The following is a 27,261-nucleotide window of genomic DNA, read 5'->3' as shown; positions in this document are numbered from 1 at the left end:
GTTACAGCCAGTTTTTGAAGTTGCTGCGCTCAAAATAAACAGTACAACGAAACAAGAAGAACACGAACTCACGAACACTAGACGGGCGTAGACTAGCAACTGAATTTATATGCCAAAAAGCGGACGCGGTTAAACAGAAGAAGATATGAATATGTTAAAGGATCTGTCATAAAGACACGTGCACAGGCGCCTCACGCGATGTAATCCCTAATCCTTTCAGATTTTATTTTCGTTTTTTTACAAAAGAAAAGAACCAATTTTGACCTCTTCTGCTTATCTTTCCGTCTAATCCTATCTTTCGAGAGCAACAACTACAAAAAAAAGATCTCCCTCTAGCCTGCCAAAATGCTCTGCTGAAAAACCCAGAACTGTAGCTGGCGCCGCCAGCAGAACACGCATTGCAGTTGACTGGACCCATACCACCTGCGGTTTTACCGGATGCTCATTTCCGCACCTGTTGTTGCTGTTAAGTTTGAACACGCACTCACTGCACTCAAGCCCAAAGCGGATGGCATTGACCCAAGGGCGACGAGTACACGATTAGTTGCTTTTTTTTTCGTCCAAAAGGACGCGTTTTAGGACGAACTGATTTCCGCTGCGCCGGGAAAGCCTGGACAGTGAAATACAAAAACCATCAGCCTTGTTTGAAAGCTCAAGCAACGCTGGTGCCGTTAGCTTTTCTCTTTTGTCAGTCTTTATTGCGTGAGAATTTATTTGATTGTATTCTCTTATACTGCTTTTGTGTTTGAGGAGCCGGCGCCATTAACCACCTCTCTTCCTATAACTGAACAGCCCGCTCAGCTTCCCTCACCGCTTTTAGTGCTCTACGAGCCGCCGCTTTCAGCCGCTTATGTTTTCGCGCCCGACAGCGCGCTCAACCAGTGCCTCTTAGAAAACAAAAGGCCTCTATGCTCTACCTGTGACGTCACGCACCTTTCCCGGCTGACCATAACACAGCAATAATTTAGAACACAAAAGTCAAGAAGCGACCAAGATCTCCAGCATGTTTAATGAGAGTAATACAAAACGCTAGGGGAGCTGGCGCTCTCTATAATGTTTCCTGGAAAGTCACGGGATTCAGGAACGTTAAGGCCGTGAGGTTCTCAACGCATACGCTCTCGCGACGAGAAATAGACCAGCGTATGAGTACTGCAGCGTGCTGCAGCTAACGCTGCGGCTTCTATATGGCTTCGGAGGACGGTGCAGAAACTCAGCGGATATCTTTTTTTTTTTTTGTCCAATAACATGAATAGTTTTTATTTGGATGCGCGTTCTGGTCACGTCTGACATTTTAAGCGCCTTGTTGACCTCGTGCGTTATGCAAATTACATGCTCAAATCATGAACGTGACTCGTATTCTATGCACGTTTTCATCCGCTTTCAATCGACCCGGATTAAAAAGAGCTTTCATTTGCGTCCTAACGCTGTCCGGCTTTCGTGTCCTCTGAATTTCGTCCTCTATTCCCGCAAGGGGGATTTTGTGCTCCGTATTGAACACAAAGTAGGAACGTTCCGTCCCATTCACCGCTTCCCCGTGGGAAAGATTACACGAGAATTTTATACGTCTTTTCTGTTTCGACCCCGATTCGTGCCCCCTTCCACGGTCGACTCGAGTGCTTGCACATTGCTGATATCGCTCGGTTGAAATGGCGGGCCTCGACGGAGAATAAAAGCGGGGCTGAATCGAAGAAACGGCTATTCGTATCATACCGGTCCTCTGCTTTATTTCTTGCACATTTTTCTCGTACTTAGGAACATTTCTAAGGCCTTGCTTCCGGGTCGTGGAACATATATCCGTTTTACCGACTGACCATGGATTTCTTCGATATCTTTTCTCCTTTCTCTTTGACTCCCTTTTTTTGTATCAGCTGTGATTAGGTATAATTTCCTTTTTTGTGAAACGCTAGAGTTATAAAACTACATACACAGTGGCCCTCAAGGGACGAGAACTTCTTCAAGGTGAATGAATAACATCAGTGATAAAATGCATAGTGTCGTTATGACGGTTTATTGCAAGAGGTACGGGAAGATGGATGAACACAGGTGCTTCTCTGAGAGCATGTCCCGCAGAACCTTTGGCTTTGAGAGGATTTATATTTTGGGACCGGATATGGTAATGCTTTTTTTTTTTGCTTTTCGTTAATAATCTGGCCTTGAATTATTCAGATTTTTTTTCCACTGCTGAACAAGGCGAATTAGCGCTGCATTTCGAGCCAGCTGTGCACTGTCCTCGCATGCGGCGCGCAACGGAAACCAAATGCGGCAGTGCCTCATGTGCCACAAGGAAGCGGCCGAGAAACCCCCGCGCTCACTGCATTTGTGAAGTGTGATGTGCCATGCCTTCTGTTGGTTAGAGTAGTTCTGTCTCATGTCCCACGGCCTTGGGCGGCCGAAGCCTCTTCACTGAAGTTTGCTTTATGTTTTTCTTCTTTTTTTGCTTTCACGCCGCAAATCGCACAAAACTGTAAACGCCAAGCCATGGCGAGCCATCGTAAATTCAACGGCGCGGTTTTGTTTTCCACTTTGCTTTGTTGTACACCGTTTTTCTCGCATGTGCTTCTCGCATGCAAAATTTTGTGACTGTGGTGGAATAAAGAAACTCAAATGTTAGTGTTGGGCGGGCGGTGCTCTGCCTTTTTGTTTACTACCTCTTTATCTAGCCTTTTATGGTATGCACTTGTTACATCAGCGATGACCGTTTTCAGGTGGCATCAGAGAGAGGTGAGGCCCACGGAGTGGAAACGGCTTCGCAACTGTTATCTACTTAGCTTGAATGACATGCATGGCCGGTCTGGACCGCAACCCGGCTTTTCCATGCATTCCGCATTGTGTGGAGTTTTTAGTTTCCCATTTGATATTGCCTGCGCATACGACGATCAGCTCTCATCGAAAGCTGGCGGCGTGCCGCAAAGTTAGCTTGAGTGAGGGTGTGGGAGTGGGCGGTCAGCTTAAAGGTCGCGTAACCTGTGGGTTGACACTATTACTATGTGAGAAAAATTGGTAAAGAAGCCAGGCTTCTCTGATAACCGAGCAAATGGCTTGAGCTTGGTCGTTCAGTCAACACTACGGTAGTCTACACACTCGGCTGCGTGCGCAACTCTCGCCGGTCTGCTCAACCGAGTTATAAAAAAATGGGCTGAGCCACTTGGCTTCAAACTGGAACAGCGTTCATGACGACAGGTATCTTGTTTCAAAAGCCGACATTGGGCGAGTTTCAGTTTTAGTTTACTAATACGACATGTTATACATCGTACAACCAAACAATAATACAGACAAGTCTCCCAGGATCGCAAACCAAATGTGACTGTTTCCTTTTCGGCGACCAACGCCTGCATCTTTTGATCTTGAATCTTCAATGCTCAATCTCAGAATCATTATGCGCTCACAACGCATTCAATGTCTCTGGTGATGAATTCCAACTTTCGTGTGTAAAATGAAATTTGTGTTTCTAGGCTCTCCTTGGCAGTTTTCATTTTTCAATCCGTGCTTCAAAAAGAAAGCTCTCGTTTTTCTGCCCTTACCTACAAACTCAGATGCGTCTTGACAGATCCTTGCAACCGTAAGAATCTTGAAATACTTCGTTACAAGCTTTCAAGCCAAACCGTAAGTGCGTCCATGCTTTTTGATTGCGAAGAATGCGACCATTGATGCTCATCGCCATTGATGCAAAATAACAGATGCTCACCGCGCTTTTCTGCCGTCCCAGCTTACACCCGCCTCCTGGTCATCCTCTCCATTGTGGAGCCTGCACCAACCTCGTGTGCTTCTTTCTATACCTGACATAAGGAATAAGGTCGTTTTATCGTCGACAGAATTAAAACATATCACTCTGCAGTTTTCTCGTGAGCAAAATATACGCTGTCTGCACGTCTACACGGACGACTCAGTTAACACCATCAGAACTTCAGACTCCGTGGACATCTCGGTAAGGGCCTTAGTAATAAGAGTTAAAACTAGTCAGGAGACATCACCGACAGGCGCAAAACTTACTGCTATTCGTGTTGTCATTGAGTAGGTCAACCAAGAACGCCCCCAGCAGTGGTCTATTTTCACTGACTCCAGAGCATCCTGCCATGTTTTACAGGCTGCTCTTCACCTTAGACCTAATAAACAGTCTGTCGCAGAAACCTGAGATCTACATCACCCTGCCATCAATAAAGGTCACGATATTATCTATCAATAGCTACCAGGTCACAGCGACATCACAGACAATTACTGCGCAGACGAGGCCGCACGAAATGTTCACAAAGACGGCGATTGTGTGTTGATTCCCATTTCTAGAGCAAACATAGCGGGCGGGCGCCGAACATTTACGCGGGAGATGACACTTGCCTCGTGGAAATGCGGCCAGTTTTTAAGGCGAAGCCTCACTAGCCCGATTAGACGAAATTCCGTCGGCGAACGTCGTCTTTGAGGCTGCGAGAAGGCCCCAAAAAGATGGCGTCGCAACAGCCGTCGTCTAGCCACCGAAGCGGCTTTTGCGACGTCGGCATGCACAACAGATACAAGGGGCAGAATAGTTCTAAACCATTAAGCCCCACGGGCCGGGCACTGCAGTTCGACCATGAAGCTCGCGAGCTGGTCTTCCTATGAGGGAAATGAGCTTCGAGACAAAAAAAAAACTGTAAGCCCTGCTGGCAGACTGCTGAAATAAAAAATAAGGTGACCTACTTTCGTGCAGAGCGCACCGGAAACGAGTCAGAAGGATACAGTGCGGTCGAGGTTGGCTCTGACACAACGATTTCTAATTTCTCAACCCAAATTTCATCAAAATGTCTTCAGGTTTTGTTTTCTTTTAATGCAGGTGACTGCTAGAGCATTGCTCCATGGTATACTAAGATAAAAGCTCATAGCGTGTTGTGCATTGCATAGTCTGGCACCTAGTGTGATGCACACTTATTTACGTTTTCGTATTGCACAGTGACTAACGCAGGAAACTCAGCGAAACAGACCGGAGGACAGGTAACCGATCGAAGGTTTGTCGGGGTAACTCAGTCGATTCTAATGGAAGGGCAGCTTGCTAGCCAGCAGCGCGTAGGGTGGGAAGATGACAATGGGGGAATTCTGCTGGGATAGAGAGGCGGCCAACGCAATATAGAAGTAATCGGAGATCACTGGAAGATGTATTTGTTGTGTAGTTGACGTAGCCTTGCTGATCATGATGATAACTGAGACGACGACGATGAGTTACAACTCCATATGCCTTTTCTAGGCCTGTATAGTATCTGTATATATTTGCCGTATGGGTTACATCTTTAGCGTTCATTGTGCCTGCCACGCTCTTTAATGGCACATCTGCATTATTCCTATGCCACCGCTTAACATTATAATGCGTTACACTTCGAAAGGGACAAACTGAAAAATCGCTCCCGCTCTAAGATCGCGGTCTGCGGCAAGGAATTTCAAATGGCAAGGTTTAGTAAGGCGCGTCAGCTCTGATGTTCTCTTATTTTCTTTATATGACTACTAAGATAACAAACGTAAAGCCCTCAGCTGGGATGTATACTGTCGAGCGGAATCTAAAAGCCAACACGCATACGCTGTTTTTTTTTTTTTTTCTACTGCGCAGCGAGATATTCCTTAGCAACCATTTCATGAAAGTGTACTTCGCTGGACCTTTTATACAGGACGGGAATCACGCTAGTTGGAACTATAGCCGGAAGTAGCCAGGAAAAATATTGCGTTTTGTTTACAGAGGCTGTTCGCCTTTTATTCCGGCCTTACGGCACTAAGCTCAAGTTGATCTTATGTGAAAGCTGGAGTGTTTTTCAAGAAGCAGAATGACTTATTCCAGTTCTAAAGCAAAAAACTTGGCGAAAGAGAAAACTCGGAAGAACCCAGTGCTGCTCCCTACTGAAACGTTCCATATGAGCCGCTCGTATGTAATTATGCGAATGTGGAGTCCATAAGATATAAAGAATTATATGAAAATCCATATCTAGACCGTAAAGAGCCTATAAGCATTCTACATAATTTTCATACGATTTCTATACAGCGTACATGATACCATATGGACTCCGTACGATTCTATACGCACTTCTATATAGTCCACAACCACTCCATATCCTCCATACCGACTCCACAAAATTTGTTATGGAGACGTATGGAATTATGGAACTCGTCATGTGGAAACTTTGAGTAGGGCTGTTTCTTCCCTACACATATATACCTACCATGTCTGGCGGATGCATGAGTACGGCCCGTCTGTTGCCGGCAGACAAGCGCTTCAGCCTCTCATACACCTGCGCGCATTTCGTTGGGAGGACTGCTACGCGAAATTTAAGAAGACTGCTCGAAACGGGCCATCCAGGTCCGCAAGCTGCGTGTGACTCAATTAGCGGCCCTTATTCGCGGCACTTGGAGACAGGAAAAACAAAGAACAAGTAGAAAGGTTCGAGCTGCAGTCGATGTCCCCGAGAGGGGACTGTAGTGTACGATGCGGACGTGCTGAGTCTTCAATTTTGGGTTTACCGGCGATTAACATCAAATTTCCCGTCGCGAAAGGGCATATACCCGCGTTTTTCCACGAAACAGTTGCGGGTATGCGCCGTAACCTCCGGCATACAAGCCGCGTGCTATACTTGTTTAAAAATTAAAATTTTCTGCTTTGCAGACCATCTACAGGTGCAGACTATGAAGTATTTTTGTTTTCAAAACCGCCCGTCATAAGACGTACTGTTCATTATGATTCCCAATATCATGATACTTTTGTTTCTTTTTTTCACGCTCATACCTTCGCTATGCTTCCATCATCACACAGTTGGTTGGTTTTACACATGCTTACTGGCATTCACTGATATCTTGATGTCGAAGAATATTGTTCCCCCCACCCTTCCCCCGATTGAATTGTCTTTAAAATAAAAAAGCATCTTGCAATAATTGCGCAATAAATATGGAACTAAACATTAACTAAACAATTAACTAAACATGCAAGATTCCAGAGCTCATCATTTACTCACACCATAAACTTTTGGAATCTAATTCGTTTTTACATCATACTCAATGTAGTTTTCTTAAGTCATACTCAATCGAGACGCAGCTTCTTTTATGCGCCGATAGAATAAAGGTCGTTCTCGATCACTGAATCGTCGCAGACCATATTTTGTTTGATTTCGCCAAAGCAGTTGACAAAATTTCCATCAACTTTTGTTACTAATGAAAGGTACAGTACGAGTTCATACTAACGTTCTAACGTTCTAAAACCCGCCACCTGGTTGCTTTTGGCAAAAAGAGTGCTTTCGGGACACTTGCTCTACAGGATGGAAAGTAACTAAGAACGTGCGCATAGAAAGACAGATATTAGTTTGGGCTTTAAAAAAAGAATTAAGAAAAAAGTTCCCTGCAGTCACAAATAAAAGCATCTTGGAAACGAATCAATCAAGATACTCCTTCGGATAGACCCTGCGGGCTACATAGGAGGTACGGAGAAGCTAGTAATATTTTTGTTTTCTTTGAAGAATTTCAGTCCTGCGGAATTTACACCAGGTGCTGACTATAGTCCGGAAGTCAAGGAAAAAAAATAATAGATTAACATTATCGAAGCGCAATTTTTTTTTCATTGCAACAGCGCTTTGTTTATCAATTACACTTCGTGGAGTAACTGAATGTATATGCACGTGAAGCAAAGTTAGTCAGAATTATCTCGCTTCAGAGAAATCAGGTGAACACAGAGAGAAAAAGGAACAAAACTCTTTTGTAGTCGCTACCATTCAGTTGACAAGCCAGCGCGGCGGTGATCTTTTGAGCGGCGACGCAGAGCTCAATGCCGCGCCAGACATTTTCCTTCTGGTCTGCCTTTGAAACAAAAAAACAGGTCATGGAGGTAGATTAAATAGATATCTACGTCGGCTATCCTTCACTTTGCTTTTTCCCACATGCTACACGTGCGATGGATGGAGGCCAACATAAAACAAATGCGTTTTCACCGGAAGTCGGTACAGGATAGAAACACGTTTTCACAGCAGTAACATCTAAGGGATGTTCAAACGTCATTCTAAACCCCTGCTGCTGCAAAGCAACAGTTTCAACATATCGCAGTGGACTACGTTAGCTCGCGCTCAGGTCTGCTAAGCGTGGAAGCCCCGTCAGTGAGGATTTACTTAAAGGCGAGTTAGATCACTTCACGCTTCACGTACACTTTGGGCGTCGTGCGGGTCGTTTACCGTCACTAACGTACAGGTTGGCCACCATGAGCGAGCAAGAGCATATCGCAACGCACGAACCGAAGACGGGCATTCACGAACCACTATGCTGCGATGAAGACAGCTTCCCCGTTAAGAAGACAGCGGTAACTATTAACGCATGATGTCCAGCATCCTGTTTTCCTTGTTAGACCAAGCATTAAGGTATCATTATGTCCTCCTGAAACTTTGAGTGTGAATTGTGCCACCGATTTTTTTAAAACGTTGAGAATATAGAAATTTTGTCAAAAATGTGACTTAAGTACCTTTTGTGGCGTTTAAAACTTATAGACGTGTGCTGGGGAATATTGAATACGGAGTAAATTATGAGATTTGAGAAGCACAGAAAAAAATTAAAACTTCTTACTCTCAAATGTGTATGTGTCTGGGTTGCATTGTTACGAATTATAATGGACTTAAAAGCACCGTAGCGCCTGTTTGTTTGCCACCGTAAAAAGCGCTTACACTGACCGCAACTTTTTTAAGAGCTCTTCAAGATTAACAGTGAGCTTTTGACAATACTCGCTAAATATCAGCGCCGGTTCTAAAAGTATCTGAGAAAGTTGTCTCTACGGCTCATGGCTGCCGCGTCCGCGGTAATGTTGTACAATATACCGGACGAATTTTCCATTACCAGGTATCGGGAAGAGATATCACACTTGCACGTACTGAAAATAATTTTCCTGCTGCTTTCAGACCGATTCCATTGGTGGTTACTGTTGTGGAGGGAAAGAGAGGCAGATGTCGCATCACTTGTAATAATGAAAGCGACGAAGGAGCGAATATACTTTGGTGTAGTTGTGCTTATATCTTGTTATCAGCGGTGCCAAAATAAAGCAGGTAATTACCGAGAAAGTAAATCAATAAGCAACGATAAAAGTGGGAAAAATCGTTGTAAATGGTGTGAAACGCTGGAGGGGCTGCAAGCGAACTGAAAAATAATCACAAACACGCATGCAGGTATATGTATACCTTGCAATGAAGTTAACAGTGTCCCAAAAACTTTTAGGAAATGGGAGGCTCCGTACGAGAAAATACCCAAGTCGCACACACTTATGCGCGGCACACCTTCCAGGCACAAAGTAATAAACATAGTTCGCCCCTGTGAGTGGCTAGACTGTCAATACAAAAAAAGAAGATATAGGTATCTGTGTTCCTTTCTCTCGACGGATACGCACGTTGAGTGTCACTGCTTGCTGGGTTAGGTTTTTAGGCTTTTAAGAGCACCGCCCAAATGGGCACTGCGCTGAGCTCGTAGGGCAGGAAAGAGTTGAAGATTCAGCTGCCCCACAACCCAAAAAAAGAGATTGCTTTAAGAGTCGTGAAACGGTCTACACGGCAATGCAGCAGAGAAGCGTATATTTCCTAAACATCACGGCAGAGAGTATAGGATACGTGCGTCTTTCATTTTTCGTGGTATTACAGCTTGATGTACTTACTTCTGAGCTCTGAGGTTCTGAGCATGCTCACAGCTGAAGATCACCAGCACGGCTACCAGAAATATTGAAAGCGCTGGAAACATGTAAATTCTCAAGGCTCAAACATAGGTGGATATGACATCAATTAGTAAATTATTTTCAGCAAAGGTGTTTTAAACTTTTTCGCTACTTTGATGACAGAGATAATATAAAACAAAACACCGACCGAACAAACGTCACTTGAGTGATCTCGAAAGTTAAATAATTTTTTTTCGAAACTTCCTGCCGGAACCACATTTCATCTGACGCAAATGTGTATCTGTTTAACAAATTTCTGCGCACTTCAACTTGCAGCAGAGCAAAGCATGAAGAATTTTTCGCCAGCAAAACTTTGGACACTGCAACTCTGAAGCTGCGCAGCTGGAGAAAATTTGCAGCGTTATGCTTTCCCTTGCAGATTTCATATCTGCTTAAGTTTTGCACGGCTACGCAGCTGGTTTGTAGCTTGAGAAGTAGCCGTACTTTCTGCCAAGCGCACTTGCATCACTCGTAGCTCCAGAGAGTCAGGAAGAACTTTTTTCTGCGAAAAATTGCTGAGTCTTTCACCAAGAGACGCACTAATGTGTCTGTCGATGTTGAAATTTAGCCTTTTTGCCCAAAACAAAAACGAATCCCGCAAATGGAAACAAACAAATGCAACCAATTCCGGTCAAAGTGCCAATAGTGGATAAAATAGAAAATCATGTAATTATCGAAAGGGTGAACTACACAATACATGCGAGGAATTTTTTGAGGATTATGAAAACAAGCGCCTTTAGGAACCAGTGGAATGCTTGAAATTTACTTTAGTTCGTCAAAATAACATGCTGATTTCAATTCCACATACTTTGATACGAACTTTTTTTTTAACGTCCTCCGAATTTTATTCAGGTGATCTTTAAGTTCACTACCGGGAACAAAAGTCTCAAGGAAGCTTGGGAAGCGATTTAAGCCCATAGACGCCATGTTTTACAGGAATTACACCATCTCATTACCACAGATTTAAGACCATGAGTTTCACTTGGCTTCCACAAGTTTGGTCTCGAACTACCGACTAATAATACACCGGTCGTCTTTCTGTGCGGCCCACGCGTCCTATAAACTTTTGTCCCCGCCTGTACTCATTATGTCGCTACGGCTGTGCTGTGCGTGAAGGTGACAGAAGCATTGATGTGTATTTTGAGACATTCGACATCTGACACATTTAAATGCTTAATGACAAGGAAATAATTTTCTGCAGAAAGGAGACATAATTATCTAAACACTCCTGTAAATATGTTAAATTTTGGAGCGACAAAAAAATCTTCCGTGCCTTCGCAAAAGCATTATGCATGAACTAACGCAATCTAGTCTCATCGCACCAAACATCTATTCTTTTCGTCGTAACGCGCTGCTCGTTCTCTTGAACATCTCGTTAAAGATGAAGGCGAAGATTGAAGACGGCATCATCCACTCTCCCTACCCCGACTGCAAGGTGCCGTCTGTCTCACTGTTCACCCTCCTTGCTGAACGAATGCAGAGACATGGCGACAAGACGGCCATAGTGAGTCAGCCATCTTCGTCTTCTAACCATCTTTCATGTTCGATACTTAATTACTTATCGCATTCGCATGTCGATGAACGCCACTGTTCATCTCTCTGAGCTCACCACTCTAAGAATCTTGACGAAGAAAAATCAAGAAAACTGAGAAAAGTGGAGAAAAGACACTCTGCTTTAAATTCAGTCACCGCTACCATTGTCATTCGTGGGCGGCAGGCGACCTCAGTGCACAAAGTGCTTTTTAAAAAGCTAAAATGCACAGCGGCGAACAGCTGCACAAAACAGAGCAAACAGCCAATCTTCGTTTCCGCTCAGGAAATAAAATAGAACATAGAGACAGTGCAGCGAAGCGGAATGCAGCACTGTTTGCTCATAAAATGAAGCAAACTTCAGCCGGAAAACTCAAGTACGTATTGCCAGTGACATTGAGACGCATATGTGAAAGTGAGCCTTGCATGTTCGCACGCACATTCGCTTGGGATAAGGAAGGTGCACAGAGCATGCTAACGTTGTGATTTCTTAAAGTACTGTCATAGCAGTTTTTTTATTTGTTTCATATCGACAGTAGACCTCATTCAAGCAGTCAGTAAGGTGATAGAGAAATGCCCGGAATATAACCAACTCCTATACTATACAGGGTCTTTCACGTAAGATTTTACACAATTTTTAAAAATAGGCTCTTTGAGTTAGAAGAACGCTTTTCTTCGGCATAGCACTTTCAGCAGTGCAGTGCATCAGAATACAGCTAAGACGGCGAAATAGCAGGCTGGTTAGATTAATGCTGAATACTTAACTTGTTAACTATTGCTGTTAGGCTCTTTAATTACTGAGATGAATACCTTCATGGGCGTCCGGAGGGGGGGGGCAAGGGGGGGCGGCTGCACCCCCCTGGAAAATCACTCACTCGAACCGTGAGTGATGGCCGCACGCCAGGGGCGGTGGTGCGCTCAGCCAAAAGGGTAAAAGCAGCCCCGCTTCGACGCTTGGTCACATCTGCGAAATGCCGCGTCCGGGCGCGCATCGTTCCGCCGTTTTCAAACCACGCCACCGCCAGCTCTGCTGAAGGACGACCTGTTGCAGACATGCAGCGGCACCGGCGAGCATGTGTTTCGAGCCGTCTTGAGATGGGTGTCTGTTTCTTTGATCTCTAGAGAGATAGCGACACGGAGGCAGACAGTGCACAGGGCACAGGTGGTGGTGGTGGTAGTGGTTTATTTAAAAAAAAAATAAAAATAAAAAGTGAAGCAAAAGAGTGTTGCGGGCCGCGGCAATTGCTATCTAATATCTTAAGCACCCGAGCTGCAGCCGGCGGAAACGAAAGGGAAAGGGAGAGGATAGTGAGGAGAAGTATAGAGGGGAGCGACAGCGAGAAAGGACAGGGGAAAGCTTTGTACACTATTTACAAAATACAAAAGTAATCAAGTTCGCGCCGCTCGCGCGCTAAGAGGGCACAGGTCGCTCGCTAGAATCAGGATACGTTCGTACGCCGGCCACCGATGAATTCTTGAGGGGGGAAGGACAAATCAGCCGTGTCCACCCCCGCTTTGTCGGGCCGCTCAGGGGCAAGCGGGCGACGAGTTGGCGCCGCCGCCGCTCGCTGTCTCCTCCGATCCACGGGAGAGCTCAGTGCGGTAGAAGCGCCGCTTTCAGAACCTTCGGCAAAGAGGATTAGCTGCTTTTGTTCACGACGCAGTCTCCAGAGGCGCCCCCACACCAGCGTTCCTTGCGTCTTCTCCGAAAACCAGCGCCTTTGGTCAACGCAGCCCGATGGCGCCTGCCTGGCTCGCCTGTCACCTCTGGCTGGGCCTCAAATCACAACAGCGCCCATGTACTGTGCGTGTCAGTGCATGGTAAAGAGACCCAGGTGGTCGACATTATCCGAAACTCTGTACTACTCCGTCCCTTATAGCCTGAGTCGTTTTGGGGCTCTGAACCCCATAAAAGCACAAAAACAAATTTTCCGACCGAATTAGTTGCGGGTGTCCCTTCCCCTCGGAAGTCGCGCGGCGTTCCTTACACCCCAAAAGTGCGCATTCGTGGATATTGTGGCAAGTAAGCCCTTGCACATGTGCGCGCCTCTGTGTTTGTGCTTCGGTGTTTTTAGTGGCGGGTTGTCAACGAAGGTGAGAACAACCAAGACAGCGGACGAGAAAACGACGAGCGGCGAGCAGTGTGTGTGCGGTTGCTCGACTGTGCGGATGCGCGAGCAAGATGGAGCGAGGTGTATGAAGCTGCGAGCGTGCATTTATCTTGTAAATAAGTTTTCGTTGTATATAGTCATCTTTTGTTTTCAACGTACTCGTTCAACCATTTTTCCAATCAATATATATGATGACTGTGCACTGAGAGCGTGTAATGAAGCACAGAAATGAATTTATCACCCGTGTAACTACGCAATTCGCCCAGAAAAATCCGAGGCGCCTACAGTTGCTGTTCAAGGAAGACTGACTGAGTGACTGTAGTTGCGTGTTTGTGAACATATTGCGCTGTGTGCTGGTCATCAATTCGGGTGAGTCGAGAACCCGTATGCAGTAAGACTGAGCACTTCGAGTATTGATAGTATCTTTTTGCATTTTTATTAATTTTAATTGTTTCTTTGTTGATAAACTCCAATGTATCTCTACAATCCGCGCTTTAATTTGCTGCTTGTAATTTTCTTTCATGTGTGTATTTTACTTATTTTTTATTTATATATAAATAAATAAATTTACTCCGCAAATAGTGCCTTTTCGCTACGAATATACCCCCCCCCCCTCCGGCGCCAACAACCAATGGGCCCCCCCCCCTGAAAAAAATTCTGCGGACGCCCTTGAATACCTTTACTCTCATTAATTACTTTAATTACTGAGAGGAATACCTTAGTAATCTGCCATTCACTGTTGACACTGCTTTCTTAAGTCACTCAGGGGATGAATTTCAAACCATGATCAATAACTTAGACAGGCAGAGCAGAACGGTGGGCCTAAAAATTAATATTTTCAAGAGTAATGTTCAACAATGTCTCGGAGGAGAACTGCAGTTTACGATTGGTAGCGAGGCGCAGGAAGCGGTAAGGGAATGCGTCAACTTAGGGCACGTAGAGACCGAAGATACGGATCAGAAGAGTGAAATAACTAGAACAACGCAGCGGAGCGCATATGGCAGGCTCACTCATATTAACAACAGATTACCAATCTCCCTCAAGATAATTAGAAATATAACAAAGGGGGGGAGCACATATGGCAGGTTGTCTTACATCATTAATGGCAGTTTACCGATCTCCCTGAAGATAATTAGAAATATAACAAAGGGGTGTATCACGTATGGAAGGTTCTGTCAGATCATGAATAGCAGTTTACCAATATCCCTCAAGAGAAAAGTATACAAAGGTGTATCGTACCGGTACCGGTAGCTAGCGCCGGAAGCGGCAAGGGAATGCGTGAATTTAGGGCCCGTAGATACCGCAGATATGGATCACAAGAGTGAAATAACTAGAAGAACGCAGCGGAGCGCACGTGGCAGGCTCTCTCAGATTATGAAGAACAAATTACCAATATACCTCAAGGTAAATAGAATAACAATGGGGTGGAGCGCATGTGGCAGGTTATCTCAAATCATGAATATCAGTTTACCAATATCCGTCAAGAGAAAAGCATACAACAACTGTATGTTACCGATACTTTCCCACGGGGCATAAACGTGGATGATAACGAAAAGGGTTCAACAGAAGAACAACGCAGCAAGCTGAAGATGAATTCTTCTCATTGTGCTCTACTGTCTACTAAGTTTAGCGCATACTTTGCCAAGCTGAAGCTCCACAATCTCTTATTCTAGATGGAATAAACAATTCCGGATATGTAACCAAGTGGAACTAAGTTGCATAGCTTTCTGGGCATAGCACAACTGCGGGATAAAGGCCTTTTCCGCATCAAAGAATAGATATGGATAGTACAGGGCACCCACTGCACCCATCATAGCCAGCCTTTTCCGCAGTCGCGCCATTTGTTTTGCTAGTTCACTTAAACGAATAAAATAGAATTAAACGGAATGGGCACAGTTCCGCTCAGTTTATAAGCACCACGTTACGCACCCGCAAAACATTACGCAGCGGTACCTTACAGTATATCCAAAGCATTTTGGGACCATTCATGCTTCTGTAACTCAGAACATTTTAATGCACGTGTGGATAGCTCTGTTTGGCTTTCTTTTCCATCAGCTGTACCAGGATACAGCGGTGTCTCACGGCGAGATGCTGCGGCGCCTTCGCTGCATCACGGCTGGTCTCCAGGCCATGGGTCTCGGCAGGGGAGACCGCGTCTATGCCCGCTTCTGCAGCCCCACCGTGGACGGCCTGGCAGCCCTCTGCGGCGTCATGTTCGCAGGCGCTACACTCATCATCGTGGGAGATTTCAGTGAAGGTGGAAGCGAATCATGCTGAATTTCGCTGTGCTCTCCACGTGACAAGTACAGGCGCGGAAATAAGTAAACGGAGCATGCTATTGCGTACGAAGTGCAATCACGCCTTCTCCATTGGTAATAAAGAAGCGTTGTTTGTCTACAAGAAAGCCCACCAACCTTCTCTACCAGCATGCGCGCACCACTGCTGGAAATTTCAATTAGGTGACGCGTGAAAAATATTCGAAGACAGTTGCGTGCTCCGTTTACTTTTGTCCGCGCCTGTACACATAGCCAAGTGCAGATGTCCGCACGCTAGATTCAGTGGAAGTTTTTTTTTTTTTCAGACAACTAGAATTCGTCTCTCCCGTCTCCAGATATGGAAATTATGTGCCTGCCGCCGCCTATCATCCAGGGCACAACAATCACGTTTCAGGCTCATACGCGATAAATTAGACGTCTGTGTAGATGGCACAGGCAGCTTCGGAGATATCATGGCCGGCCACTGAAAGAAATAGAAAAACAAATTATCGGGTAAAGTAGGCTACAGCTTACTTAAAAGATTCGGCTTTCACCGAATCTTAATCCTCGAATATCCCAGAATATTCCCTGAATCCCCGAATCGCCGAATCTACGGCTCTCGCCGAAGCTGTCAGGTAACAAGAGAAATGGCATTTAATGCGAGGAAATTTAACTCGCTAGGCATTAATCCTTAGGTGACAATTATCACTACAAGGATACACAGGGGTTGTTAAAAAGGAGTTCGTTACCGCTACAGGCGCTGGTGCAGCACACCTCCCCCTCTCCCTTTCTCATTTCTCTCATACGCCGTCGCTCCGCCTTCCGCCTACACAGCCCTCCGATGAAAATGCCCACAGCAGATTCTGAAGAAAAAAGAGTCTAATGGTTTTGGAAGGCCACCGCTTTGTCGGCATTGCCTGCAACTGTTTCTGCTCGCTGTTTTGGCGAAAATGGGCCGTGGTAGCCATATTCCTTCCATTTCAGGCGGCGCGGAAAAAACGAATGCGGTACACTGAAAGCCTTCCATTATTCTGCCACACATTTGTTTTAAGCGCTCGAGTAGCGTGCTCCGTAATGCGCTAGCAAAACTTGCTGCTGGCCGCTGGGTTCGAAGCAAGTTGCACCTGATAGTATACAGGCTGCATTTTTCTTTGTAGTTACGCATCCCAACTAGAGACCACTCGACGGGTGGAGCTAGTGCAGTGCCAGATGCTGACGTCGGCAAGACGCGGCGGCGCACTACAAGTGCTGAACTAGAAACAGCCCCTCCGGTTAAAAACAAGCACATAAAAACGGGCGGCCACTATGTTGTGAAAGTATAAAGCAGCCCATATTGACTTCTCATAATATGAACATTCTATCGATGGTTTGTGCCTACAACTCTTGTTGAGTTTGTCTTTAAATTATCTTCAACAAACAAGTTGACCCCAACAGTGAAAGCCAGCCAGTAAAACAGAGCGTAGCGTACCGTATCGGTACTCGGAATCCACCCGTTAAAACTCGCGTCGTTCAACGAAGAGAAGCCTGTACAGTTCAACTACTCACACAGCTGCCATCCTCGCGCACTGCAGCCGAACACCTTGCCAGCATCCGGAGCTTGGACATCACTCACCTCCTCACCGACTCTGGCACCGCGGATCGTCTTATCCCACTTCTTCCGCAGCTTAAACTCAAGGTGATTAACACATGTATCATTCAGTATTTGTGTCACTAGGATACTAAGAACCAGTAAGTGGCTCTCCAGCCAGTGACGGCAAATAAAGGACCGTGTCAGGGAATGATGTAGTCTAAAAGTCTTGAACCCCAAAGATTAAATAGATCTACACCAGGGGTCTCCAAACTTGCTGATCACAGGCCCGGACTACGCTCAAGACGACGAGGAATGTAAAATAAAAAAAAAAACAGATGTCAATAGAAATAATACCTGCAGTTATTTCTATTGATTTTCGTTAGCTTGTGTTTGTAACTTTTATTAATACGAACGTATAATAGTGATTTGAATTTGCTGCCCTCGAGTCACGTGACACCCGGCGGCTCTCATTGGCTCGCACTGGTCACCGCTTCCGGCAGCGTCGCGACGCCGGCTTTTTTCAGTTTCTGTTTCGGCAGACGCAAGTTTTTCGGCCAAAATGGGCGCGCAAGCATCAAAACTTCGCCCCGCAGCCGCTAGAGATGACGAATCGTCTGGAGAAGCTCCAGGCAGGCCACGTTTTATTCCTGGTGCTACTATTACTGTCTTCATTTACGGCATTTTTGCTCGTCATGCGAAATGAGCGTCGGTGAACACGAGCTCTTCCATCCTGTCGTTTGTATCCCAATACTTTAGGCGGACAGCCTCATGGCAAGATAAATGCAACACTCGCCGCACTGCTTTCGTGCAACATGTTCGTCGAACGACATGACAGAATCACGAGGAAGCGACTGCCATTCGTGACCAACAGAGACTACGCGGCAGTGAACGCACATTCTATAATCCAACAATGTGTCTATGGTAGTTTTTTTTTTTTACTTTTATTTACCTTGTGTACTCTACGATTCCTCAGGAAGATCGAGGTAGAGGGAAAACATGTTTATCTGCAAAAAAGGCCGGAGATGTTGGCCTGCGTTTTGGCCCTCTGGCCTGCTATCTGTGCACTCGGGCAGCGGAAAAAGGGTATGCTGGGTGACGATATTAACAGAAGAGAAGTGTGATTATACATACTACTAACAGTCGTGAGCAATATTGGAGGGAACAAACTTTACGCACAAAACTGAGATTTGTTTTGTTATTTCTGTACTAAATATGAAACTTATTTAGTGTATTATACGCCAAGAAGAAAGCTAGTTGAAAACAAAAAAAGGTAGTAGTTGTCGCGCATAATTATAAAGTAATAAATAAATAAAACCCAAGCTTTGTTTCCTTTTATATTTTGCGCAACTGTACATCATCGGCTAAGAGCAGTACACTTCTCCTCATATAAGGCTAACCTGTCGAGCGAGCTTGATTCCTTTCGAACTGACATCCTAGATGAGCAGCTGAGTATCTCTCCAGGGTGGAAGTATACGTGCATTGTTCCTCTCGCCCTCTCTCCTCCAGGGCAAGTTGTCCGTGGATGACGTGGAGGGCTTCACGTGCGTGTCGCCCTTGCAGTGGACGAACGAGGAGACCTTCCTTGATGAATATGGCCGCCAAGACGAAACGGCGCTCATCGCTTACAGCAGCGGCACGTCCGGCATGCCCAAAAACATCGAGATTCCGCGAAGATCTATCCCCTACTGCCTCCTAGCTTCCGAGTAAGAACGCGTGAACGTAAGAACTGTTATAATGTGAGTGCGTGCGTGCGCGCGCGCGCATATGGAGTTTACAATCAAATTTTTGCCGCAGAAAAAAATGCATGGAATAGCCAGGCAGGCAACAGCCTACTAAAGTATAACATCTTTCGGACATCATCATCATCATCAGCCTCACCACGCCCACAGCAGGACAATCGCCTCTCCCGTGTCTCTCCAATTAACCCTGTCCTGTGCCAGCTGCGGCCACTCTATCCCCGCAAACTTGTTAATCTCATCCGCGTACTTAAATTTCTGCCACCCCCTTCTACTCTTGCCTTCTCTTAACATCCAATTCTGTCATTAATCGATGTCATTAATCGGCGTTTGATCCCTGACCCACTCTGTCCTCTTTCTATTACACCTATCATTTTCCTTTCCATAGCTCGCTGCGTTGTCGTTAAGTTGTCCTTAGATCGTTGTGCGCGACCGCGAAAAAAAATTATTTCTCAGTTTTACATGTATGTTTGCAAAAAGCGTACGATTTTCGACCCCCGGATCGCGTTACCCAGAAGTCTGTCACAAACCTTTCGTTTTTATTGATTGATTGATTGATTGATTGATTGATTGATTGATTGATTGATTGATTGATTGGTTGATTGATTGATTGGTTGGTTGATTGATTGATTGATTGATTGATTGATTGATCTGAATCTGAATCTGAACCTGAGTTTCTAATCTCAAGTAACAGCTTGAACTGAATTTCTTCGCATTTTTTACAAAGGGCATCTCAACCACTGACGTCTGATGACGTCTGCGTCACAGGCGCCAGCATATGTACCTACGTCGGGCTGACGTACTACCTGAAGGGACTCTACAGCGGCGCCACTTTCTTGATCCTGGAGGAAAAGCACCGCATAACCGGCCTTCTGGACGCCGTCACGAAACACGAGGTGCAGTATGGCTCTTTTTCCTCCAGCCCTACTCAGCCAGGAATGGTTTCTTTAACTCTCCAAAACAAGTATATTTTTCTTTCATTCGCCCCATTTATGAATCTTTAGTTTAGAGTTCTTGTCAGTGGATGCAGCATATGTCGTGAAAAATAACCAGGATAGTCGCTCAACCAGCCGCAGGTTTCACGAGCATGTATTCCCTCAAGGTTTGGGGGCGCTGGTAGTAGATAACATAGCAGGCTAGCAACGGTTACGTTAGGTCAGGTTAGAGGTTAGGTTTGGTTAGGTTAGTTAGGCTAGGTTAGGTTAGGTTAGGTTAGGTTAGGTTAGGTTAGGTTAGGTTAGGTTAGGTTAGGTTAGGTTAGGTTACGCAGAGAGGAGGAGTGCACAGCTCTCATTTGAGTCATGCAGTAAGGATAGAAATCATAAAAATCGTATGCCGATTCAATCTCGAGCAAAACTAGCATAAACGTGCTGTTGCTGAGCGCCGACGCACCGGGTCGTAAATTGGCCTCTGCAGGTGACGTGGTTCATGAGCCCGCCGCTTCGAGCGCTGGGCTTCGCGCGGCAAGTGCGCCAGTGCGGCTGTGGTCCGCCTCCTTCACTGAGGAGCATGGTTCTGGTAGGGGCACCGCTGACCGCGTCCGTCGCCCAGGAGATAGTGGCCACGCTGCGACCCCAGGAGCTGCGAAACATTTACGGAACCACGGAGACCGGCGGCAATGCGACTGTACCTCCCCGAGGAGAGTGCGCCTACGACAACGTCGGATTTCCGCTTTGGGGGCACAAGATCAAGGTGTGTGTCCTCTTGTGGTCGCAAGAGCGAAATATAAAATCAAAATATTTTGTAAAAATTTTCTCCAAGTAGGGACATGCATGGAGCCATCCTGTGCGTGCATTCTACTCCAAGACAGCATTGTATCCGAACGCACACACAGGGTGGCCGACAACAGGACTATGGCAAGGAGTGCCCGATTGATATGTCGGAAAGAGAAGCATGAAAGAGTTCGAAATGGCGTAGGACAATGCTCCATCTTTAGGACTTTGACGTGGAATTTTTCCAGATCATAGACATGGAATCCGGTGCAGTGTTGGGGCCCATGAAAGAAGGTGAAGTGCTTGTGCATTCTCTTGGCGTCATGAACGGCTACTACAACATGCCTGCCGAAACAGAGGACGTCTTCGACGCGCAAGGCTGGTTCCACACAGGTGGGCTGCACTGATTTGGACGAAAAGCATATACATTACACTCGCTGGCAGTATATTATGACGATACGAGGAGCATTTTATGTATTTAGCCAGTTGACGTTTATTTCCGATTCTTTTGGCAGTGCAAGATTTTGCATCGCAAGTGATGCTCAAGCTCAGGCAATAGAAAGAAAGGAATCTCCGCGCAACCTGAGACGTTTTACCAGAAAGTTATTTTTTATACACCACTATTGCGGATGTAATATCTTTCATTTAAATACATCATCCCTCATGTGCTATAATGAACACAAAATTTGTTTTAATCTTACGAAACGCAAATCATGGGAGGCTGCAAAGGTCTAGGAACTATTAAACGTGCACAAGATTGTCATTATTCTCGCTTAAGACGGAGGCAAAGATGGCTTAAAAGGACACTTCCCTCGTCTTAACTGCCGACTACATTTCTTCTTCGCTGCTTGATTAGTACATTTGAGGGTATGACCGACACTTGGTTAGGCCCATTATATAGTTCAAAAAGCATCGCTTGTTGTCTTTCAAAAAAATAAGTTACTCTCTGCACGGCGCGTACGAGACGCCTTTTTTTTTCGCAAGAATGTTTGCACAGTGTCCCTAATTATCATACATTGGAATCAGTGCTCCAGTTGACCGTACGATTAGAATATACCCGGGGATATGGGCCATTTTATGCTTTCAGTGAAAAGAGCATTTGTTCTATGTTGTGCACTGAGAACGTCTACGTGTCGCTCTTCCTTTAGCAGTATACTGCGGATATTTGGATCCTAAATAGTTTCACGCCTCTCTACAGCTTCTTTCTGTACATGTTTGCGTACTTTTAAAATCACTTCGAAGGCAGCATGCGTCTACCGATGTATGTCTCCATGTATATTTTCTGACTTGTATGTACACACTCGCCAAGGTGCACCAATACGTGGGCAAAATTGCGCTTGTGAATATTTGCAGTATGAGAAGTAAATAAATAAACAAAATGAAAAGCAGAGAGACCACAACCTTTCTCACCCAAAAAGATTTGTGAGTTCAAATTTGCAATTTTTTTGCTAATGCACACGGTGACTACAGTGACTTTAACGGTGACATATGAGGCAAGCTGCTATGGAAGACTCAGGAATAATTCCATCCCCGGTGTTCTTTAATATCAGTACACGGGTGTTTGACCTGCGACAGCCAGTTGTAGGGACTTGAAGTGTAAAAGTTAGTCTTGTCACGGGATCAACTGAGAGGGAACGAAAGGCGTACTTACTGGGAGGAGGTTTGAAGAGAGCAAGGGCATGGTAGGCAGGCACTAGAGCTTGGTTGCACTCAGCGTTGCAAAAAGAAAGAGGCTATTAGAAGGGGAAATACCCTGTATTCCTAGAGTAGGCTCCTCTATCGGTTCCATACTTTGCTCTCAATGAGTTATATCGGGCACGCACGGGTGATTGGCACGCACACTATGATAAACACGATGTCAAACACGTTAGCCCGGCTGTCGGGAGTACATTCATTTGTAAGCTGGCGAGCAACCCTCAGATTTCTCGCATTTCGTCTCCACTGCCCGCCGCAGTCAGCAATTGAACCCGCGACGTAGTGCTAGCAGTAACAAAATGCTGTCATAGCTTCTGAAGCAACCCCCCGTGTGCTTCTCCTGAAAAGCTTGGGCATGCTTGCGCAGGCGACGTCGGCTACTACGACGAGGACGGCCGGCTGTACCTGGTCGACCGGGTGAAGTTCACCATGGAGTGCTTCAGCAGGAAAGTGAGCCCCTGCGAGTTGGAGGACTGCCTCCTGGGACACCAGGATGTGGCCGAGGCTGCCGTGCTGGGCGTACCCAGAGAAGACGCGGGCGAGGTGCCCGCCGTCATCGTGGTGCCCCGGTCAGACTGCGAGAGAAATTTGCAGCAGCTGGCCGAAGAACTCAAGGCGCTCATCGCAGGTGCTTGCGTGCGTGCGTGCGCGCGCGTGTGTGTGTGTGTGTGTGTGTGTGTGTGTGTGTGTGTGTGTGTGTGTGTGTGTGTGTGTGTAAGTGTGTGTGTGTGTGTGTGTGTGTGTGTGTGTGTGTGTGTGTGTGTGTGTGTGTGTGTGTGAGAGTGAGTGAGTGAGTGAGTGAGTGAGTGAGTGAGTGAGTGAGTGAGTGAGTGAGTGAGTGAGTGAGTGAGTGAGTGAGTGAGTGAGTGAGTGAGTGAGTGAGTGAGTGAGTGAGTGAGTGAGTGAGTGAGTGAGTGAGTGAGTGAGTGAGTGAGTGAGTGAGTGAGTGAGTGAGTGAGTGCGTGCGTGCGTGCGTGCGTGCACGTGTACGTAGTGCTGAAGCGAACATCGGTAAGCGAGTGAAGATCTAGAAGACAGGACGAAAACTTATCGTGACGCGCGTATAACTATGCATGCATGCAAATTATCAGGTACATGTTATTGGATTTCCAAATATGTCCAGATATTCCACATGTAAGCGTGGGTCAGTTCTGGCAGACATAGCCGGATCTTATAAATATGGACAAATTAGGTACTGCGCAGATATTGACAGGTCGGTCAGGCATCTCACACTGGTTCAGTTCGCGATATGTCCATATATGGACTTTTTTGTCAATCCAGATATGTGATTTTCGAAAGGGTAAGCATGCTGGAACCCAGTACCAGGCCAGGTCAGCGTTTTTTAGGCTTGCAGCAGTAAAACAGGGCACTAGATTATGGTGCATACTCGGGACAATTGGTGCTGTAAGAAAAAAACGCTTAAAATGTGCATATGAAATTTACAACAGAATTAGTGCGTCGTACATGCTAAAGCGTCGACTATAAATGTTGTCTCATTCTCTTCTTTTTTTTTTTTTTGCCCTACGCAGCGCGGCTCTCCGATTGGAAGCAGCTTCTCGGAGGAGTTTACGTCGCGGATGCCATCCCCAAAACCGAAACTGGGAAAATACGAAGGCGTGATCTGCCCAAATCAATTCTTTCGCTGCGCAGAATTGACCGCACAATTTCTGCACCGTGAGAGACGAAGTAAAATGTATTACTAACTTTGCGTGCAAGGTCGCAACAAGAGCTGCCCCGGAGGATGGGGCAGAAGCAGATCTGGAAGAGCTGGCAACGCCGTTTGGCGTCCTCGATGTTTTTTGTTTGTTTGTTTTTTTGACAAGTGTGCTATAGGGCAAAGGCTTAGTAAGGTCATAGTCCTTCAATGTTTTTTTCTGGTCACGACACTCCGGCCAAAGTTTTATATAGGGACAGCGCGCGCCGCTAGTGGCGCGGCTGTCGGCGAGGGGGCACGAGTCGCTCAGGCGCGAGCCCTGCTCGCAGCGGCTGTTTTCCGGCCAACAGGCTCATATTCGCTTGGTAGCTGTGCTTTCTGGGGAGCGGTATTTCGTCTTAGGATGGACGCTACTTTACTGGTTATCACTTGAAAGCTTGGCTGTAACATTGAGACACTAAAAACCCTGTGCGATCGACGACGACTGCAAGTAAACCTTGTTAGCGGCTGCTTTCTGGCAAACAGTTAACGCGCTTACTTTCTCTCGTTGCTTTTTACAAAAAAGCGCAGTACATTGGTCCAGCCTGCGCATTCATTTTCACCGCAACGGGCCTGCAATGTCACTCTGTAAGATCTAGCGTAGTGGTCAGTAACATGTCTATATGTGTGTGGGTTGCACCTGTCTCGGCCGAGTCCTCGCTTTCATCTAAGTGCGTAAGACTGCTTAAGGCTGGCGTTTACCTTGTGCGAATACTGCAATCTCAATGATGCTAAAAACAAGACGGCATTTTAAGAACTGGAGTGCGCGCTATAAAAGCGATCACGTGACGAATGCACCGGTAGTTTGATGGTGCTATCTCTGTTTTTTTTTTGTTTTTTTGCTGGCACTTTTGGAGGTGGCAAAGCCAGCTGCTGAAGACTCTTGCTACATAAGCCATTTATTTACACTTTGTCACGCTGTGACTACGGAGGCGCTGGCGAGTGCAAGGAAAATGTGAATTTTTGTTGTTCATTGCTCATGAGCTGGTATCGCGCTACCAAAATAAGAGACAAGCTGTGAGCGGCCATGCAATAAGCCAGAAATGAGCAATGATAGAAATCACGAAGAAACATATACAAAAAATAAAAAGAGCTTGAGGTTTAACGGGGTTAAACCGAGCATATGTGCAAACGCATGTGTTTAACCTGTTTGGCTCATGGTTTTGCTTTGCTGGGTCGTTGGCACGTCTGGCGACGATATTAGACTGAAGTTAAGCTCTGATCGGGGTAGGCTGGTCTGGTGTGTTCATTCCGAAGGTGGAAGTTGGTGAAGACGATGGTGTACAATGCGCGCAGCGCGAGTGTGAGTTGCAGTTTAGTTTTTTCCTGTTTGGGGCTGCATGTAACACTGGCCAATCCCCCACCATGGGTATCTGCCATCGTTTTTGAGGCAACAACAACAACAGCAACATGAGGCGTGGTCGGCTGCTGTGATAGCACAGTGCTCTCGTGCAGTGGCCAGTGAAGCTGATCCGTTCACGCCACCGGGGGTTCGAAATTTCGAGTCGCGGCAATATTTATTTTATTTCTGCAATATTCTATTTTATTAAATTCAGGGATGCCACAAGATTCTTGCTGGAGTTTGACCCCATAAAGTAGCGCTTTCATCCCAAATGCCATCAGCACATTGAAGAGGAGCTGTCTGAAATGCAACATCGTCACAGATTCGTGCTCAAGTACGCTGGTAGGCCTTCGAATATCCGTGGGACAGCGCCGGGCCTGGGTTTTAGCTTCTCGCGTTGCGGCGACACTGCTTCTCCGTTGATCACAAACTCGTGAGGCTGAATTAAATCCGCGGGGCAAAATGCCTCTCGAAGACACGGACATGCTTGGAGTCGAAACTAAATCCGCCACTTTCCTGTCGGGGTATCGCCCGCTTTCATATTTCACGCTGCTCGGCGTCGCTCGGCAGACAGAACAACGAGGCCTTTTCCTGCGTTCCTCCGCAGCCGGAGCGGCTACCCGTCACGCAGCAAGTATTCGGCATCACAGGCTTGCGCGTCACGTGTACTGTACTTGTTTTGCATACGAAGGCAAAGTGAAAAGATAAAACTGTTGCTGCCGCACCGCCGGCGTCCCATTCCGCACGTAGACTCGCGGCCGTAGAGACCCTCGCTTCCTCGCGTCGTTGCCCCTCCCCATAGAGTTACTGTGTAGCATATACAGGAACTCTACCCCCCCCCCCCCCCCCCCCCCAGGACTCTTAGCGCCGTCTTGTGGAAGGCGCGGACAACATATGAAGCTCTCCCGTAAATTTAAGGAGAAGTTTCATGACCATAAAAGCATTGAAGGACTATAGTAAGGGGAATGGGTATACAAGAAACAGTTAGGATAAGGAGTGGTGCCATCAGTTCTTTGTCGCCTGCGGCGATGTGGCGGAGAATATCCTCCGAGATGCGGGCGCATAGTGACGGTTCATTGAGAGAGCCTCCCCTCCCCTGTGTTAGGCGGGCGGATGGGATTAGGAAGTCTACGGAGACAAGATGTCAGCTGGCACAGGGCAGTGTTTTTGGGAGAGATATCGGAGAGGCCTTTGCCCTGTAGTGGGCGTAATCAGGATGATGGTGGTGAGGATGATGACGATAAATTGAAGCCTCCAGTACAAGGAGGAGCCTCCACCTGCACCACTCAGAAGAAACACCCACAGCCACTTCCCCACCCAACCCCGAAGCTTAAGATTGCCCACCCACCAACCGCTACCCTAGGCCCAATTCCGGCCACCTTCATCCTCCAGATAAATTGTCACGTGTGTGAAGCGATCGGCTTAGAGTGAAATCACTCATTAGACTAAAAGCACCAAACTAATCATTAGAGGTAAATCCATCTGCTTTTGCAGAAGTGTCGCATCAGATGTCTGATCCCGATTTTTTTTTTCTCGGGCAGATATCGAATGCTGGATCGTGTGAGCTCGCAGTGAGCTCTCTAGAGTCCGTTACAGAAAGTCCGTATGCGCTGCGCATCAATCTCTGAGGGAAAAAAAGGGGGGGAGCGCCGAACGCGGCAGTTCCGCATAGCGATCTATAATGGGGCTCATTCATATGCTGAACAGCCCTATCAAAGCAAACGCACCATACATGCAGCTGTGGAGAGTTTTATTGCGATAATATCTCAGCACAAAGCAACACAGCCATCCGTACTTTATGGCTGATTGCACAAGCAGCAGCTCTCAGACCATGGCACTAACATCGCTTCAGCGCGCACTTGAGTTTGACAGGTAAGATAGATGCATGTGGTTTAAAAAAAGTACTCGCCAGAGTAGGTTTAACGGGTCAGTCTACTCACC

At 46.3% G+C, this 27,261-nt stretch overlaps 1 protein-coding gene across 1 annotated transcript; it reads left to right on the top strand.

The window, feature by feature from the left end:
* Positions 1-8,188: 8,188 nt before the first annotated feature.
* Positions 8,189-23,963, top strand: LOC149342242 (uncharacterized). The gene is made up of 10 exons (XM_089546768.1): positions 8,189-8,287; positions 11,058-11,180; positions 15,373-15,574; positions 17,144-17,247; positions 18,649-18,845; positions 19,606-19,774; positions 20,295-20,570; positions 20,839-20,983; positions 22,653-22,913; positions 23,815-23,963. The coding sequence occupies exons 1-10, from the start codon at positions 8,189-8,191 to the stop codon at positions 23,961-23,963; spliced, it is 1,725 nt and encodes a 574-aa protein (XP_089402894.1).
* The last annotated feature ends 3,298 nt before the right edge of the window (positions 23,964-27,261 follow it).

The sequence above is a fragment of the Amblyomma mixtum genome, chromosome 5, assembly GCF_055824585.1.
Source record: "Amblyomma mixtum isolate Tamu chromosome 5, ASM5582458v1, whole genome shotgun sequence".
Classification (NCBI taxonomy): domain Eukaryota; kingdom Metazoa; phylum Arthropoda; class Arachnida; order Ixodida; family Ixodidae; genus Amblyomma; species Amblyomma mixtum.
This window is presented reverse-complemented; position numbering and strand designations above follow the sequence as displayed.